Source organism: Corythoichthys intestinalis, chromosome 2 (assembly GCF_030265065.1).
Source record: "Corythoichthys intestinalis isolate RoL2023-P3 chromosome 2, ASM3026506v1, whole genome shotgun sequence".
NCBI classification, from domain to species: Eukaryota; Metazoa; Chordata; class Actinopteri; order Syngnathiformes; family Syngnathidae; genus Corythoichthys; species Corythoichthys intestinalis.
The window spans coordinates 15143830-15162841 of NC_080396.1; the positions used below are offsets into that span (position 1 = coordinate 15143830).

General features: G+C 38.0%; 1 protein-coding gene across 1 annotated transcript; it reads left to right on the forward strand.

The window, feature by feature from the left end:
* The first annotated feature begins 1122 nt into the window (after positions 1–1122).
* On the forward strand, positions 1123–18034 carry LOC130912348 (haloacid dehalogenase-like hydrolase domain-containing 5). The gene is made up of 8 exons (XM_057830384.1): positions 1123–1319; positions 5730–5933; positions 6026–6138; positions 6238–6331; positions 10151–10184; positions 10316–10490; positions 10582–10770; positions 16929–18034. Exons 1-8 carry the CDS (start codon positions 1206–1208, stop codon positions 17323–17325), a joined length of 1320 nt encoding a protein of 439 aa, XP_057686367.1. The 5' UTR covers positions 1123–1205; the 3' UTR covers positions 17326–18034.
* The last annotated feature ends 978 nt before the right edge of the window (positions 18035–19012 follow it).

Below are 19012 nucleotides of genomic sequence, written 5' to 3' on the forward strand. Positions count from 1 at the left end.
TATCCGTCTTATCTTTACATTCCAACAATAATTTACATAAAAATATGGCATATTTTATAGATGGTTTGAATTGCGATTAATTCCGATTAAATTTCAAGCTGTAATTAACTTGATTAAAAATTTTAATCGTTTGACAGCCCTACTTTTAAGCTTAAAAATTCCCACTTGTTGAATTACATTTTCATACCACTAGTGAACAATTTTGGCCTAGTCAACTAGTGAAGTAGTTGGCATTTTTAATTTCCTTTTCAGGCGTGATTTATGTTATTACAGTGCAGAATATAGTTAGTGAAAATTGGTCGGTGATGTCATTTATTGACCTTGTATATATCATTTATAGTATAAACAGTTTTGGCCCCAAGACAGAGCCTTGAGGTACGCCACATGTAACCTCAAGTCTATTCGACCTGTTCCCACCAATTGTCACATATTGTTATCTTTTAAAACCCGAAAAGTGCTGACGGGAGAAGCCGAAGCTTATTAGATCCCGTCCCCAGTATACCCTAGGACGCAAATTATCGAATAACAATTTTGTTTAATTTTAACTTGAAAGTGAACTCAAGATGTCCACTAGTTTACCAGTCAGACGAGACTCACCTAGTGGGGATTTGTTTTTTAGTTGGCATAGTGGATTGTAAACACACTTCAACAAATAAACTTGTGGGTAATTTTAGCTTGTGGACTAGTGGCGGTATGGACAGCACATCAGCAAAATCAAAGTTTAAAAAATGGTCAAAGGGCTCGCAATACTTTCCAAAAACTACAAATGCCTGGCGAGCGTACTTGAGATATTAGGCAGACTTTGTCGTTTGGCAAACATTTTCGTACACGTGTTGCTCAATAAAACATGTAAATGGACCCAGTAGCGTTGAAAATAATTGGCTCTGGTTTCCTAGTCAAATTCTTCCCACCGCCACAAACGAGAAGCGAGCAGCATTTGACATGCCGTAAAATGACAACCCGAACGGAGGTAGCGATTCGATAAAATGGCAGCATAATGATATATGAGTTGTTTGTTCAAACCAGGGTAGAGCGAGCCTAGGCCCCGCCCCCTCTTCCGGTTTGATCGCTTGACGTCTCGTGACATCACATGGCCTCGCCCAGTCACATTAGAGGAGAGAACGTCAGATGCGAAAACAAGCGGCCGGAGCCAGCCGGCTCGTTCGAGCTCAGTCGTTCTTCCAGGTCAGCGAGACGAAAGTGAAATGAGAGGACTCCTGCAGTTGTACCGGGGCCTGTGCTCCCGGGGCAGCCGTCAAGTGAGGCCAAACGCTGCGGTTGTCGGTTCTCGCTGCGGGTTTTGCGGAACTAATAGCAAGGTACGGTTGGAGCCGCTGCTGAGTTCGGTCTCTGCCTATAAAAACAAAACAATGAGCTCTTGGGTTTATGCCATTCCAATTCTGTCCGTATTTAGTCGACGCTTCGTTCAAATGTACGTGTAACAAATTTGAGATGTGCGCTAGAGGGGACCACAACAGGAGGACACCATGTCACAGTTGTTTACCCCATAACAAGCCACACTGCATCTCTTGTTCCCAGTATGACAGCCACAGTTCAACACACAGAAGGATCCTCAAAGTTATTTTGCCGCATCGCAGCAATATGTACCACCATGTCACTTAGGCTCTTTCAGTCCGAGGATGCGGATTCTGTTGCTTCCATCATCCATGAATACAAATTTGTTGTAACAAAAGCCATTTTCAGCCAACGTGATATAGATTGTAGGGTGACCAGATCCCAGCTCATCTCATGCGATACAAAGACTACATCTGTGTGGGGCAGTGTGAGATTCCAATGCTTCGAAATTGAGGGGGAGAACCTCTAACACCTCCCGATACGATTTGCGATTAAACAAACAAAACAAAAAAACACGATAACCATTTTTTTTTTTTTTACAATACGGTGGTTAAACAATTTTTTATACATGGGTCAGGAAATCTACAATATTCTACGATGCAAATATTAAGGAGAAAACCAAGCTATTTCTAAATGAAAAATAAGGAATGTTTATTTTTTGCACTGTCAAAGACAATCTGTCAGAAACGTGTCTTCCTTGAGAATATTTCAGTGCTATACGGTCCCTGACAAAAGTCTTGTCGCTTATCCATTTTGTAGAAACAACTGCGAATAACTAGGGCTCTCAAATAATTAAAATTTTTAATCGAGTTAATCACAGCTTAAAAATTAATTAATCATAATTAATCACAATTCAAACCATCTCTAAAATAAGCCATATTTTTCTGTAAATTATTGTTGAAATGGAAAGATAAGAAGATGTATATATATATATACATTCAACATGCTGTACATAAGTACTGTATTTGTTTATTATAACAATAAATCCACAAGATGGCATTAACATTATTAACATTCTTTCTGTGAAAGGGATCTACGGATTGAAAGACTTGTAATTCTTAAAGGATAAATGTGAGTTTGTATATTGTGACTAAATATTGCCATCTAGTGTATTTGTTGAGCTAAACGAAATGTTTGAATAGAGTTTGCCCAAATGCATTATGGGAAGATGGGAAACCATGACTGTCAGTGGTGGCTGCAAATGGTATATCTTCTCTGCGTTGTATTTAATACAGGGTGGTAAGAAAAAGACCATCTCCTGTAATTCTTCCCCACATCGCTCGCCACAATAGATATAATTATTGTGGAAGAGATGCCAAAGCTTTTGCCAATAAAACCCACGGCCCCAATGAATGCCTGTGTCCACTCTACTCGCTTGTCTCTGCCTCTTCGCTCTCAATATACGTAGAACGGCGCCACATAGTCTGCGGTAATACGTGAGTGGGTCATTCCGCGCATGCGTTAAATATTTTAACGTGATTAATTTAAAAAAATTAATTACCGCCCGTTAACGCAATAAATTTGACAGCCCTACTAATAACCTGACTTTTAATTATACAATTGGTTTCAGAAATGGCTCATATGAAAGCTAAGACCCTCCCAAATGATGTTGAATGTACAAAAATATATTTGTTTCACTGAAAAAAGATTTCTCATTTAATGAAGACATGAAGGTCAAATTTTGGCAAGACAAAAGTTTTGTCGCCTACAGAAAGTAGTGTGAAAATTGAACAAAAAATGTACTTCAAATACAAAAATATGTTGCATAACATAAGCGAATTAAGTAGTGGTGCTGTGAGATCCAAATGTAATATCCAGTAGTGCAGGAGACCTACTGGAGCCTGCATGGATCCGAGATTCACTCAGAAAACGGTGAAGTTTGGTGGTGGCAAAATCATGGTCTGGGGTTACATCAAGTATGAGGGTGTGCGAGAGATCTGCAGGGTGGAAGGCAACATAAATAGTCTGAAAAATCAACAAATCTTAGCTGCCTATTACATTCCTAACCATAAAAAGGGACAGATTCCGCAGCAGAATGGTGCTCCATTGCATACTTCAATCTCTACCTCAAAGTTTCTCAAGGCGAAGAAGAACAAGATCCTCCAGGACTGGCCGGCCCAGCCACCAGACATGAACAGGATGAAAGAGGAAGCATGGAAGACGAAACCCAAGAATGTTGATGAACTCTGGGAGGCATGCAAGACTTCTTTCTTTGATGTTCCTGATGACTTCATCAATAAATTGTATGAATCCTTGCCAAACCGCATGGATGCAGTCCTTCAAGCCCATGGAAGTCATACAAAATATTAAATTTGGATCTCGCAGCGCCACTACTTAATTCGCTTAGGTAATGTAGCATATTTTTGTATTTGAAGCACATTTTTGGTTCAATTTTCACACCACTTTCTGTAGGCGACAAAACTTTTGTCTTGCCAAAATTTGACCTTTGTCTTCATTAAATGAGAAATATTTTTTCAGTTAAGCAAATATATTTTTTTACATTCAACATCATTTGGGGGGGGGTCTTAGCTTTCATAAGACCCATTTCTGAAACCAATTGAGTAATTAAAAGTCAGGTTATTAGCAATTGTTTCTACAAAATGGATAAGCGACAAGACTTTTGTCAGGGACTGTAGATGAATACAGCAATACAATTATTGTGACATTCTTATAAACAAATTAGTATCTTAATTCATTGCCTGCCAGTGAGTTGACACTGAGACTACTCGAGTAGCAAATTTTGGTAGCAACCTGTTGGTACAGGTATTAAACCATGACATCTCTTTAAAACTTTACGATAACCTAATAGGATTCAAAGTATTACCATATCGATATATTGTCACACCGCTATTCAATTTGTCCCACAAAAAAAAAACCACACAAAAAAAACTTTGTTTCGACAGAACAAAATATTTGATTCAGGTAGAACAAGTACTGAAGTTTCACCATAGCCATACAAAATATGCTGTATTTTAGTACACTGAGTCATTATGGCAAACAGTCATTACAGAATATTTTTGAACGTGACCTTATTCTGGCGTCGTGCACTGAATTGTTCCTTCATCTTTCTCTGTCAGTAATTTCAAGAAAAGTCTTGTGTCAAAATATGACATTGCAGGGTAAAAAATGTAATTCTGGAAGTGGTACTGTTGCTTGAACTTGACTTATTTCGGCATCTGCTCTCCTGTTTACGTTTACTGTGGCAGAAATTTGAGATGCCAGTGTGTTAGTGATAGTCAAGGCTGAATGCGATGCATGCATTATGTTATCTCAAAAATGACATCTGACTTGCTGTCATTAAGGAAAGTCAAACGAGTGGATAGGATAGCAGGGTAAATGAGCTTTTACATTGGTTCCTTATTTATTTTTTTCCAAAACTAGAATGTCCAGTTTCATTATACCATGACAAAATAGCAGCATAATAGCAAAAATGCATGAAGATTGGTACTGTATTGTAATACTTTTTTCTTTTTGCAACAAACAGCATATCACGTTTTTCAGTGAGCATCTAAGTTCATTATATGAATCCTATTACTGTATTGGCCCGAATATAAGACGGCCCTTATTATAAGACGACCCCCTCTTTTTCAAGACTCAAGTTTGAAAAAAGACTTTTTGAACACCAAATTAATTTTTATACAGAAAATAATTACAGTAAATTCAATACAAACGATAACAATATATTTGAGAGAAAAAGCATTTTATTTTGCCTCATTCAAATCTTAATAACTGAACATTTAAATATGTAAACTAAAGTGCAATCACGTTCGTAAATGAATGGCTTCTGGTTTTTGAAATGTAAATAAACCAATCTATTGTAATAAAGCAACAAAATTGCAATAACTGCATTAACCATCAAAGTGAAGTCTAACTGTAACTGTAGTCTTGAAACAAATCTGAATAAGGAAAAACATTGCAATAATGCAAACTGGTTAAACGAGAATAGTTGAGATCTGTCATGACAGAACATTGCTTTAATGATATCTGGCGCCATCTACCGTCGTGAATGGGGAGAGTAGCTGAGATCTGTCATGACAGAACATTGCTTCAATGTTGTCTGGCGCCATCTAGCGTCATGAATGGGTATAATGTCTAGACCGCGAATATGAGACGACTCCCTCTTTTTCAGTGTTATTTCAATGCAAAAAACACTGTCTTATATTCGGGCCAATACGGTATGTTGCTCATACCCCTAAAATGATATGTATGCAAATTATGTTTTCACATTAATACATCTCAACATACTGAAAAAGCCTACCAATGTTTGTGAGCAAGTTGTAAAACAACTCAGTTGTGAATAATTGTGGCCATGTGTTTTTTAGAACTTCATGCAAAGTGATTCTAAGTATTTTTAACATGTCTTTTTTTCTCAGCCGCAGCCAGGCTTTGGCTTGTTGTTTGACATTGATGGTGTGCTGCTGAGGGGAAGAACGCTGATCCCTGCTGCTAAAAAGGCTTTTGAGAAGTTGGTGGACTCACAAGGACAGTTTGTAGTGCCACTGGTTTTTGTGACAAATGCAGGGAATTGCCTAAGGCAAACAAAAGCAGATCAGCTTTCGCACATCCTCGGAGTACAAGTGAGTTCATTGTTCACGCAAACATGTCACTGTAATTGTGTTACTTATTATTAGCCACTCTATTAACCTCTGAATCGTCATCCATCTTGCAGATCACACAAGATCAAGTCATTATGTCTCATAGTCCATTAAGGATGTTCAAGAAATTCCATGACAAGTGTGTGCTGGTGTCAGGTCAAGGACCAGTTCTGGAAATTGCAAAAAAGTATACGTCCTTTTAATTTATGTTATTTTTTGGCTTGTGAAGTGTCTACAGTAAATATGTGTCATTTAATTGCTGTCTACCTTGATAATTCTTCCCCAGTCTTGGCTTCAATAACGTCATCAGTATTGACATGCTGAGGGAATCATTCCCACTTTTGGACATGGTGGACCACAACAGGAGACCGAAACTACCGGTGAGATGATACCAGTGCTTGCATGACATCGTTTAACCTACTAGATCAGATGACTGAGAGACTGTTACTGAGGCTGTGTGCTATTGAGACATATTAGTGAGTTTCGGACGAAATCGTCTTTGCTAGACATCACCCTGATATGAGCAAAACCAATATTTTGGTCTCCTGAGTTCCTCTAGTCACCAACACTGATCAGTTATGGCAGTCTCTGGGAGCTGTCTGACAGTGAGATGGGTCCTTATCGGTTGTTGCCTTGGAGACGCTATATAAGTTACATTATTACTTTATTCTACAACAGGGGTTCTGAAACTTTTGAGAGAAAGCATCTTAAAAATACTGTTTTCTATGCATCATTATGCTGCATTGACAAACTGAAGTACAGTGGGATAGACCTAAGTCTTCATTAATCAAGGCGTTACAAGGTTTTATTCCTAAAAAGTAGGGGTGTAACGGTACACAAAAATCTCGGTTCGGTACGTACCTTGGTTTTGAGGTCACGGTTCGGTTCAATGTCGGTACAGTAAGAAAACAAAATGCAAAATATCAATGTGCTAGTTGTTTATTACCAGTGTTGGGAGTAACGGCGTTATTTTTTCAGTAACGGGGTAATCTAACTAATTACTTTTTCCGCCGTTACCGTTACTGACAGTCAAAAGCGGTGCGTTACTTACTCTGAATAAATTGAAGAAACTACCAGCCGTGTCGAATCGACTCTGCTCTGTTGATTTGTCATCCAAGACTTGGGGTGCGTTCAGGTTCGAGAATAGCGCACGTACTTCTGACTCCAAGCTGTTTGTCCCTGCTCATTCAATTAGACAATGCTTTCCAAAGTTTGGTAACGTTTCTGTGTTTGCTACACATTCTGCTTCCATCTTGAGAACAGCAGACGCTTTGAAGGTGACGTGAATTGTCAGGAAACGAGCCTACCTGAATGCATCCCCTCGAGAGATGCAATGGAAGTGATTGTGATTGGCTGAGGGTTAGAGTCATGTGTCGTGGTAAGCCAATCAGAGCCGGTGATTTCACAAGCAAACCGGAACAGCGCGTGCGGCAAACACACACACACGCAAAACAGATGCACAGTGTCGGGATGGCAGAGCATTCAGAAGAAAAATTGTCATTTAAGAGGTGGAGATATAGACACTATTTCAAGTTTGTCGAAATTAAAGGAAAGAACCTGCATGTAATGTGTAATTTATGTCCCGGGGCAAAGCTTTTGTCGACATCTGTGGAAAGCAATTCAAATCTGCTGAAGCACCTAACAAGTTAACTACCTGTCTGTTCTTCTCTATTCCACTGACTCGATTCCTGCTCAGAAAATTTCAAATTCTTTGACATACAACAAGTTCTTTTTAAAGTAACGGAAATAGTTACTTTCCCTGGTAACTAGTTACATTTACTATAGAGTAATTCAGTTACTAACTCAGTTACTTTTTGGAAGAAGTAGTGAGTAATGTAACTAATTACTTTTTTAAAGTAACGTGCCCAACACTGTTTATTACACACCTTTGTGCTTTCAACAATAGGAACATTAGCCTATACAAAGCTAGAATTCTGCTCAAAAAGTAGCGGGTATTTAAAGATAATCCAACAACAATTTGCCTTTCAGACCCCGCGTATTGGTCAGCTTTCTCTCTGAAAGAAAAGAAGAAAAAAGAAGTCCTGTGCTAAACAGAAAAGCAATCCCAATGACAAAGATTTTAACATGTATTTTACAAATGAAATGCCTCAATGAATCATTTTTTTTCCTTATGAAAGGTTTTCAAAAGCTTTATTGGTGGATTTTCTCAAGTTAAAGCGCCACACAGAAATTAATAAATTTAATTGTGTAAGCAGGATCTGTGCATTCTTATTATTTAATCACATGTGTTTTAGCTCATTTCAATTGATTTTATTTTATTTAAATGGGCTATTATCTATTTATTTTATCTATTGTATTTGTATTTTACAAATGTGATGTAGATTCCTTTATATTGTATAATTTATGTTGTATAACTTTAGTTCCTATGTGAATATTAGTTCCTACTTGTTTTGTTGTGGTAGGAGGGTTTTGTATTGAACACGGGGCTGTGTTGGTTATTATTATAGCAGAGAAGACAGCAGTAAATCAACAAAGACAAGTCAAATGTGCCCCGATCTACCACTCAAGAGATCTGATGGACTCAAAAAGTGGGTTACGATTGCATATTAGTTTGAAAATCGACTGGATCCACCGTATTTTTACACGAGTGACTTCCGGTTTGCCCGATCCTAGCTACCGGTAGTAGTATTGACGCAGGAGGATCGCGTCTCGCGTCAAATAATAAACTCCGCCGTTCTTTTTGGGTGCGTCATGTTGAGCCGCTTCTGGGACTGGTCTAACACGCAGCCACACTGTGGCTGGTGTGCATTGGCAGATTGACTTCAACGTCCGCGTTTCACTGCGTTCTCGCGGTGGCCACATTGTCGCGCTGTTGACGTTTCTGGGTTATTACTAGGCCTGAACGATATTGGAAAAAACTATTGCTGCAATTTTTTTGGGGTTTGCGATATATTGCGATATATTGCGATATTATATTGCGATATTAATAAAAATGTATATTTTTTTTTTCAAGAAATTTTCACAAGATGACTTAAATAGCTGTTTGGAAAGACTTTAGATGACTCACCATCACCACAGTGTACAGTCATCCCTTGTTTTTCGCGGTTAATGGGGACCAGAACCCGCCACGATAAGTGAAAAACCGCGAAGTAGCGCCCCCCCCCCCCTTTGTTTTTTTGGTGTGTTTTTTGTGCCCAATTTATTTATTCAGATTTAGCATTGGAAAGAGATACATATAAGACATGTTTTTTTCTCACTTTTCCCCCCAAAGTGATTTGAAAAAAGGATATAAACAAATGGTTTTTAAGCACTTCAAATGTCATAATTATGATAAGTTTTAAACATAACTGTCCAACCAAATCATTTTTGAACAAGAATAAAGTACTGTGGCAGATAAATGCTTGGCTTTATTAAATGCTTCTGTTTATCTACTTTAGCTGTGACCGTTGAAGTGTCATGTAGAAATTTCAAAATCCTCATGATCATTTCTGGCATTTAAATGTCACCAACGTCCCCACAGTACACACATTCATTCCAGCGCGGCTTCCTTGCAACTGTTTAACAAGTTAAACGATGATTGACAGATGCCCGTATGAAGTCTGCTTCTTTGGCCCGATCAAAGCCATCGTTGTGCCGCAGTGACTGAGAGGATCAAAAGGCTGGGAGAGGGAGGGTAGGAGGCTGTGCGCAGACCAGAAAGTGAGGCGTATGTGGATCAAAAAAAAAAAGGAAAAACTATCGCACGTGCTTGCGATGGGACAATTGCGCACACGCACATCGCGACGGCGATGTTTAAACGATATATCGTTCAGGCTTAGTTATTACTGTATACTGTCCTACCGTGTTAGTCCTCATTATAGTAGAGAAGACGGAGTAAATATTAATCTACACAAAGAAACTGTTACCCGATAGGCTCACAGCCTCGAAAAGTAAGGGTTACATTATGTCTCTCGTTCGGTACGCCTCCGTTCCGAACCGAGCACCACGTACCGAAACGGTTCAATACAAATACATGTACCGTTACACCCTTACTAAAAAGCATTTACTGTAATTTTTCTAATCAGCATTTGCATTAATAAATGTGTAAACAACCTGGTACGATGTATAGCATTACATACAGCTCGTTGCTTCAATTGTTAGTTTTTCGATTGCTTCATATATGAACTGAGCATGGTAGTGAACATTAGCAATGTATTGTCACAGTGAACTAATGTCCAGTTACTTTTCTTTCTCTGCAGTCCAATCCTGTTGGTAACTTACCTAAGGTTGAGGGTGAGTATTTATTCCTCTAAAAGGGCTCAAACAGCCTCCTAAAGGTTTTTGATGTCAGATTTTCTACACGCATCTATTCATCATACCAGGTTGTCAAGATTTCTATTGTTGACATAATTCCATCCATGCAGCGGTGGTTCTGTTCGGTGAGCCAATTCGATGGGAGACCAATCTTCAACTCATCGTTGATGTTTTGCTCACCAATGGCAATCTCAGTAGCCTTCATCAAGCCCAAAATATACCTCACCTGCCGCTGTTAGCTTGCAACATGGATTTGCTGTGGATGGCCGAGGCACAGTCTCCAAGGTAAATGTCATGTTTCAGCGTGTGCCGTACATTAGGATTAACTGGCAAGAATGTCAATCTATTTTTTTTTGCCTTCTTACTTTGCATCAAGATTTGGCCACGGCACATTTCTTGTGTGCTTGGAAAATATCTATAAGAAGATCACAGGTAAAGACCTCAAGTATGAGGCTCTGATGGGAAAACCAAGTGAGCTGACCTACCATTTTGCCGAGTTTCTTATCCGAGGGCAGGCTATGCAGAGGCAGTGGAAGCGTCCCATCACATCCCTTTATGCTATAGGGTAAGACCTTTAAACAAAGTCTGTCTAATATAAACAGGGAATACCACACACCAGAGTATTGCTTAGGAAAGTGACCACCATTTTAACCCTTGAGAGTCGAAGGACGCGCCGGCGCGTCCTCAGCGGACGTCGTCTTTGAAGCGCCCTCGCGTTTTAATTACGTCACCCACATGCCGTTGGTTGGTCTCGTTTTAAAGTGCGGAAGTTGCGGTTTACTCTCGTTGTTATTTTGAAATCAATCGACCAACTAAAACGTGAGATCTTGTCATTTAAGTTTTATAGTTTTATTGTCCTCTCAAAAAAACATTAAAACGCTGCATGGATAATTTGTTTATGTCTATATTTCCATCATTTCTTGTCCTTTTTCAAAACGGAAGCTCCATGAAAAAAACACAAACGAACCCTTTCGAAGTCACAGTGGAAGCACAACATGCGTTTTTTTTTTTTTTTAAAATAAATATAACTACCGTGCGAGGTTCCACCGAACGAGATGGAGGAGTGTTCTGAAGCAGCGAGGTGGCGCCCGACGGCCGTTTGAATCGAGCGAGCGAGCGACTTTGTATGACTTTGAGAATGAACGGATAACTAAATTTAGCGCAAGCAATTGTGCTTTTTGATCAACGTGAGGAAGAGGATGGTCCAAATTCGTCATCATCGTCTTCTTCAGAAGAGTCCTCGAGTGAAGATAGTGACGGATTTGAACACGTGGGTGACGCCATCGACGAGCAGAGGTAAGCCAACCCACTTTTTTTTTATTTTTATGCTGCTGAAAAAGTTTCTTTTGAAAGTTTCTTTTGATATTGCAAGACAAAGTTAATTTTGATGCAATATAAGTGTGTGTTTGTGTATATAATAATAAAATGTGCATATCGGATCAAAGTATAATTTGTGGTCTTCCTTCTATATGAAGATTAGGGATGTAGCACATATTCAGCTATGGTATTCTTTCTATTGTCATACATATAGATTTCCATTATTATTTATTTCTGTATATATTTTTATTTTATACTTTATTATTTTCATAAATACTGACTTTTTTTCCATGTACATTTATAGTGACAACGAAAGTAAAGTGAAATGAAAATGGAAGGGTGGAAAGAGGACCGACACCGCATGGAAGTGTGGGCGGTGTGATGTAGCCCTGTGTCTAATTCCAGGACGAAACTGCTTTTCGGAGTGGCATGCCTGAAAAAAATTTAACTTATTTATTGTAAATATTTTTGAAAATACTTTTTTTCCCAATGTTATATATATATATGTATATATATATATATTTTTTTTTTTCCCACAATCAGTCTTCTCAATTTGTGTATATAAATGTGTGTTCAAGAAGCTTGATTGTGTGTACATAGTTTTCATCAGGTGATGGGCCGCAATACCTAAACTCATATAGAGATGGCCTCTAAACACTTTTTGTGTTAGATGGTATATTTTTTCACTGTTCTTCACTGTTTGGTCTGCTGTATATAACCTGTTTTGACTAGAGCATGTATAAAGGCAAAAAACGCCTATGGCTATACCTGTTGTTTATGTTGAATTGTCAAATATAAGACTATTTATTTGTTATTTATTTGTTTTTTTGGTTGAATGTTCATCCTAACATGTTGAATAAATATTACAAAGTTTCAAAACGGTTCGTTACGCATGTTTGGTTGTCAATTGGACATCAATATTAAAAATTTGGACAAAACGATTTTGGAATTTTTGGTCTTTTTGGGCCCAAAATGATGATTTATAATTGGTCAGTGAAGTAAACAACAGTTTGGACATGAAGTTCAAGGTGTCACAAAAAAAGGGACCAAACCAGGCCATCGTAAACAATTCTTTCTTTGAAATATAAAGGCAACTTCAAAGGCATGCAAAATAAGACAAAATAGGCCCAGACCTTAAAGGGTTAATAGACATAGCAACCTAAAAATTCAATTTTTTCCAAAAAATGATAAGTGAAGAGGCCACTAGGTGGCTACACTGGAATGAAAATTATTATTGCTGAGAACACCATCTCACAATCTAAACGAAGTAGAATCCTTGCTCAGGCCTTTGTTTATGTAAAGTCCGATGTTCTCTTCCTACTCTTTTCTAAAACACATGCATTGAATGTTCACTGCCAGCTCTCCTAATTCAAATGAATTGGTTGTCTATCGCCATTAGAGGCGTGCGAAATGTCCGATTCTTAGATTATTCGCGATTCGGCCGTGGAAGATTCGAGAACATTTCACATACATCCAAATTCCGATTATTGAATTATACCAGGTAAAACGGATGTAAAACACAGTCAGCGCGGTCTTTGGGACGCAATGAGGAACGGACCGAGAGTAAATATCATGTTCAACTCATGCCGCTAGATAAAAAAAACAATCATACCTGACTGCGGCCGACAGCCGCTACAAGCAATGCCCAGTTGCTAGTTGCTACAAACATACGGGTACAGTAGATATCATATATATGTAGAACTAGATGCAAATTGAGAGACGAAGGCGGTGTTAGAACAAATATTATTGAACCGAGATGCAAAATGACAGACTTTTCGGCGTCAGTAAACAGCCGCCATCTTAAAGCAGTACTAAAGCAGTGACTTCTCTAAAAGACTCTGTTGTAGCGAACCTAATTAACTTTTTATCTAAAATACTCCTATCGGCAGAATCTTGTCTTGAATCTATCTTTAAATGATGAAATAGTTTTAAAACTTCGACAAAAGTAGACAGAAGGGAAATTATGGAATAACGGGTGCAATTTTAACAACTGTAACAGTTGATTCACAACATTATATTAATTGAATGCAGTTTAAAGCTGCTGATACAGAATGGGGACTGGAGTATTTTATTTAATGTTATTTTTGTATATTTGTTTACTGTTATATGCTAACTTGATACTGAAATAGTAGTTTGGTTTAGCCTGAGAGGATTTTTGAACAATTTTGGAACTAATGTACAAAACAATTATTTAAAAAAAAAAAAAAAAAAGGACGGGGGTGCATCAATAATCGTTTTATAATCGAATCGGAGCCTCTGAATCGTAATCGGATCGTTAGGTGCCCAAAGATTCCCAGCTCTAATCGCCATCAATAGCAGTGAATGAGATAATATCAATTCCATAAAGGAAAAACTAGATTTAAAGCAAAAACAAAATAAAATCACATAAAATCGATCCCAACACTGCTGAAAGTCCATAGTTTTATAAGGCTGAAAACACTCAGGTGACTTGAAGTTCCGCTTTGAGACCCCCAATTTGGCCAAATTTCAAAATTGTCCTATATGCATGTGTGATACATCTTTGGAAAGCTTAAAATCTCAATTTTCTGGAAGAAAAATGTTTTGAACAGGAGGGTATTTAAAAAAAAAAAAAAAGTTTAAATGAATTAACCCTAACTCAAGGTGAGAGCCCGAGAGAGCATAATTAAGTACACCATGATTTTAACGCGATATTATCGCGTACTCACCTTATTTCGGTCCAAAAACTCCATGTAGCATTTCTCACCGAGTGTCAAGACACAGCTGTGAATGGCCACAGCTGGACTTTTGGGGGATTGTATGGGTGAAGCACGATAATATAACAAGGGTCGCAATGCAGAGATTTTCTTTTTCAAATATTTACCCTAATATTTTACCCTTTTAACTGTTTTTTTTTTTTTTGGATCGATTATCATCTAAAATATTGGGCTAAGTGCGGCATTAACAAAAAAACATACAATTAAGCAATAGTTATGAGGTAGATATCCATTACCTATTTACAGACACTATTTTTTTCATTGTGACGTAATTTCTAAAAAATTTTAAAATAAGCGAGTGAATATTTTTTTTAAAGTTTTTTTTTAAAACTAAATATTAGACATCAATTAGTGATTCCAAGCTAAAAAGGATAGACATTTTGAATAATAAATATAATTACTTACCTTTTTATGGCTGGGTTGAAACAAAGCGGTTGCGCGATGTCTATAAACGGGGGTCTCCAGGGTAAATAATTGATCCAAACAAAAAAAGTTGAAAAAAATAAACGTTTAAAAGAGTAAATATATGAAAAAGAAAATCTCGACCACTCCTTGATGTCTGTGATTTCTGCATCGCGACCTTTGTTATATGACCATGTTTCACCCATAAAATCCCACAAAAAATCCAGCTGTGGCCATCCACAGCTGTGTCTTGACACTCAGTGATACATGCTACATGGAGTTTTTGGATCGAAACAAAGTAGGTACGCGATAATATCTCGTTAAAGTCATGGCGTCTGTAATTCTGTTCTCGCGTGCTCATCAACATCATTGGAAAGCTTAAAATATCAATTTTCTGAGGGAAGAAAGTTTTTGAACAGGAGGGCATTTAAAAAAAAAAAAAAAATTAAACAGCAAAACCCTAACTGGAGGTGAGAGCACGCGAGAGCATAAATAAAGACGCAATGATTTTTAACGAGATATTATCGCGTACTTACCTCTTTTCGATCCAAAAACTCGATGTAGCATGTATCACAGAGTGTCAAGACACAGCTGTGAATGGCCACAGCTGGATTTTTGGGGGATTTCATGGGTGAAACATGGTCATATAACAAGGGTTGCGATGCAGAAATCGCAGACATCAAGGAGTAATTGAGATTTTTATTTTCATATATTTACTCTTTTAAACGTTTTTTAACAGACATTTTGAAGAATACATATAAATACTTACCTTCTTTTTATGACTGGGTTGAAACAAAAGTAGTTGCGCAACGTCTGTAAACGGGGGTTTCCAGGGTAAAACGGACAAATTAAAAATAGTTCGGGGGCTTAATGCGCCATGAATCTGCTATGGCAGCATATAGACATATTGTTCTATAAAACACAACAATTCTTTTGGCTTAAAATACAGCAGTTTTGTTTAAAGAGGAGTGCAAGAGCAGAAACTGCCTTTTCAGTCTTGTCTGTGTTTTCCGCCATATATAACTATTAGAGCTGGGAATCTTTGGGCACCTAACGATTCGATTACGATTACGATTCAGAGGCTCCGATTCGATTATAAAACGATTATTGATGCACCCCCCTCCTTTTTTTGTTTTTTTTTGTTTTTTTTGTTTTTTTAAATAAAGTTTTGTACATTAATTCCAAAATTGTTCAAAAATACTCTCAGGCTAAACCAAACTACTATTTCAGTATCAAGTTAACATATAGCAGTAAACAAATATACAAAAATAACATTAAATAAAAAAACTCCAGTCCCCATTCTGTAACAGCAGCTTTAAACTACATTCAATTAATTTAATGTTGTGAATCAACCGTTAAAGTTGTTAAAATTGCTCCCATTATTCCATAATTTCCTTTTTGTCTACTTTTGACATGTGAAAGTTTTAAAACTATTTTAAAGATAGATTCAAGTCAATATTTTACCGATTTAGGAGTATTTTAGATAAAAAGTTAATTAGGTTTGCTTGGAAGGTTCACTACAACAGCATTGCAGGGAAATTTACTGCTTTAAGATGGCGGCCGTTTACTAACGCCGGCATCTTCCTTTTTGCAGATGTGCTGCTACCGCTACCGAGTCTACAATCCATCTAGTCCTATATAAATGATATCTACCGTAACATTATGTAGCTTAGCTCTACTTGTAGCAGCTTTTCGGCAGCAGTGAGGTATGTTGTTTTTTTATCTCGTGGCATGAGTTGAGCTAGAGCCGTGAGTTGAGCGTTGGCATTACCCGAGGGGCTGGTTAATGAGAAGCATAATGTTTAGCTACTCCCGCTCCGTTCCGTCCCGAAGACCGCGCGGCGCGCTGAGTGTGTTGTACTTCCGCTTTACTTGGCATATTTCAATAATCGGAATTTGGATGTTTGTGAATCGTTCTCGAATCTTCCACGGCCGAATCGCGAATAATCTAAGAATCGGAAATTTTGCACACCTCTAATAACTATACCATTTGGTATATTTCAGTGCTATAATTGTGCTGATATAATAGTTTTAAGTATCTGTATGGTTTTAATCCAGGTTTTTGTCATTTCTTTGGTGAAACATTTAACATGTCAATGTGCTTTCCTGCATCAGGAGGATACTTATTTTCTTGCTGCAGTGAAAGATATTTTAACGGCCACCATTTTGTAATTAATATAACCTTCTCCTTGTCCTTGCACTTTAAATGCAACGAATGGTTTAATACTGCCTGAAGTACTGAATAATCCCTGTCCCATGTCATTTATAGGGATAATCTAATGACTGACATCTATGGGGCTAATTTGTACAACCGCTACCTGGAGGTTAGAGTTTCAAGAAAGAGCCCCAAAGCCATCGCCAAGATGGCTGCCACCACAGGTTCCACCACTACAGTGCCCGCAGAGGATTTCGTTGACAACATTTGGGAGAGTGAGTTTGCGGTGCCTGCCGCCACGTCCTGTAAGTCTGTCTTGGTTTGCACGGGTGTCTACAACCCTACAGCAGAGGTGCCATCTGACGCGAGTCGCTGCATCAAAGAGACAGTGTTTCACGGTCACCGGGACTTTCGCTTTGACCCTGCGCTGGTGGAGCCAGGTTGCATCGTGCAGGATGTGGCTGAAGCTGTTGAGCTCATTTTTGAGAAGGAAAAGTTTGTGCCTCAGTAGAGATTGGGGGAAGGTGGACTCTTGCCTGTTACACTGTGTACATTGTTTAATCATCATTTAGGACAGATATTACAAAAAATACAAACATTCTGTCATGGTAAGCTAAGGATAGTTGCCTGTTGTTTTTTTTTTTGGTGGGGGGGTGGTCTGCCTTGTTTTTATTTAGACTGCTAAGTACGTGATTACAAAATCCAACTTTATCCTATTATTTGTTTGAAAAGTTTACCGTTTTTATCAAGCATTACACAATGGACCTTTGTTGTTAAGCCACCTTTTAGCATTGCAATTGTTTACATATCTTAACCCTTAAAAAAATCTATGCATGAGTGAGAAACTTGTACTGTATGAACAAACTGTTGGATGTGCAATATTGTCCCTGAGTAGTTCTGCATTGTGCATAGTTATGAGACTTGGCCAGTAGTTTTATCTTCCGTTACCTAAAACTGTTCAGTTACATCCGACATGGTATTTTTAACATCAACATTTTTTTGTATTCTTTATTTGACCATTTGTAGTGTTTCATTCATTGTAAATACTGTTGACTCCAGAAAATAGACTGAATCATTGCAACTGTTGTCTACTCTTGTTTTTAATCAGCCATTATTTGGAGGACTAATTATTTATCTTGTCATTTTGTGATACACTGGATAAAAAAAAAAAAAAACAATTTAAACTTTTCGATGATGATTTTAAATGGTAATGGGAGTACATTAAGGGTCAGCTTGGCATTTAGAAATATGTATTCATTTCACTGAATTGCATTCTAAACAGAATTCTGTATTTGCACACCAAGTATACATTGTAAATGGAGTTACACTTGTACAGTGCTTTTACACTATATACTCGTCTACCTACTGGTGACGCAGCACCAGGAGCAAAGTGGGGTTCAGTAACCTGCTCAAAGATACTTAGACGAGGTCGTTAGGGCATGGAATCGAAGGCACAAAGGGGAAGACTATCACTGAGCCACTGCATAACACAATTTATTGTGTGTATGTATACATATATATACAGTGCTGCCCAAAAGTATTGGCACCCCTTCAATTCTTTCAGATAATGCTCAATTTCTCCCAGAAAATGATTGCAATTACAAATGCTTCAGTAGTAATATCTTCATATATTTTTTGCAATGGAAAAAAAAAGACAATGGGAAAAAAAAATTTTTTTTTACACAAAACTCCAAAAATGGGCCGGACAAAAATATTGGCACCCATTCAAAAATCATGTGATGCTTCTCTAATTTGTTTAATTAACAGCCCTTGTTACTTACCTGTGTCACATAACAGGTGGTGGCAATAACTAAATCACACATGCAGCCAGTTAAAATGGATTAAAGCTGACTCAACCTCTGTCTTGTGTGTACCACATTGAGTATGGAGAAAAGAAAGAAGACCAAAGAACTGTCTGAGGACTTGAGAAGCAAAATTGTGAGGAAGCATGGGCAATCTCAAGGGTACAAGTCCATCTCTAAAGACCTGAATATTCCTGTGTCTACCGTGCGCAGTGTCATCAATAAGTGTAAAGCCCATGGCACTGTGGCTAACCTCCGTAGATGTGGACGGAAAAGAAAAATTGATGAGATTTCAAAGAAAGATTGTGCGGATGGTGGATAAAGAACCTCGACTAACATCCAAACAAGTTCAAGCTGTCCAGCAGTCCGAGGGTACAACAGTGTCAACCCATACTA

Bases quoted from the DNA above. Each gene is read 5' to 3' on its own strand.
- LOC130912348 (XM_057830384.1), top strand. From the start codon at position 1,206: ATGAGAGGACTCCTGCAGTTGTACCGGGGCCTGTGCTCCCGGGGCAGC. The intron at 6,139-6,237 runs GTATACGTCCTT...ATTCTTCCCCAG, and splicing joins GTTCTGGAAATTGCAAAAAA to TCTTGGCTTCAATAACGTCA. The intron at 10,185-10,315 runs GTGAGTATTTAT...CCATCCATGCAG, and splicing joins TAACTTACCTAAGGTTGAGG to CGGTGGTTCTGTTCGGTGAG.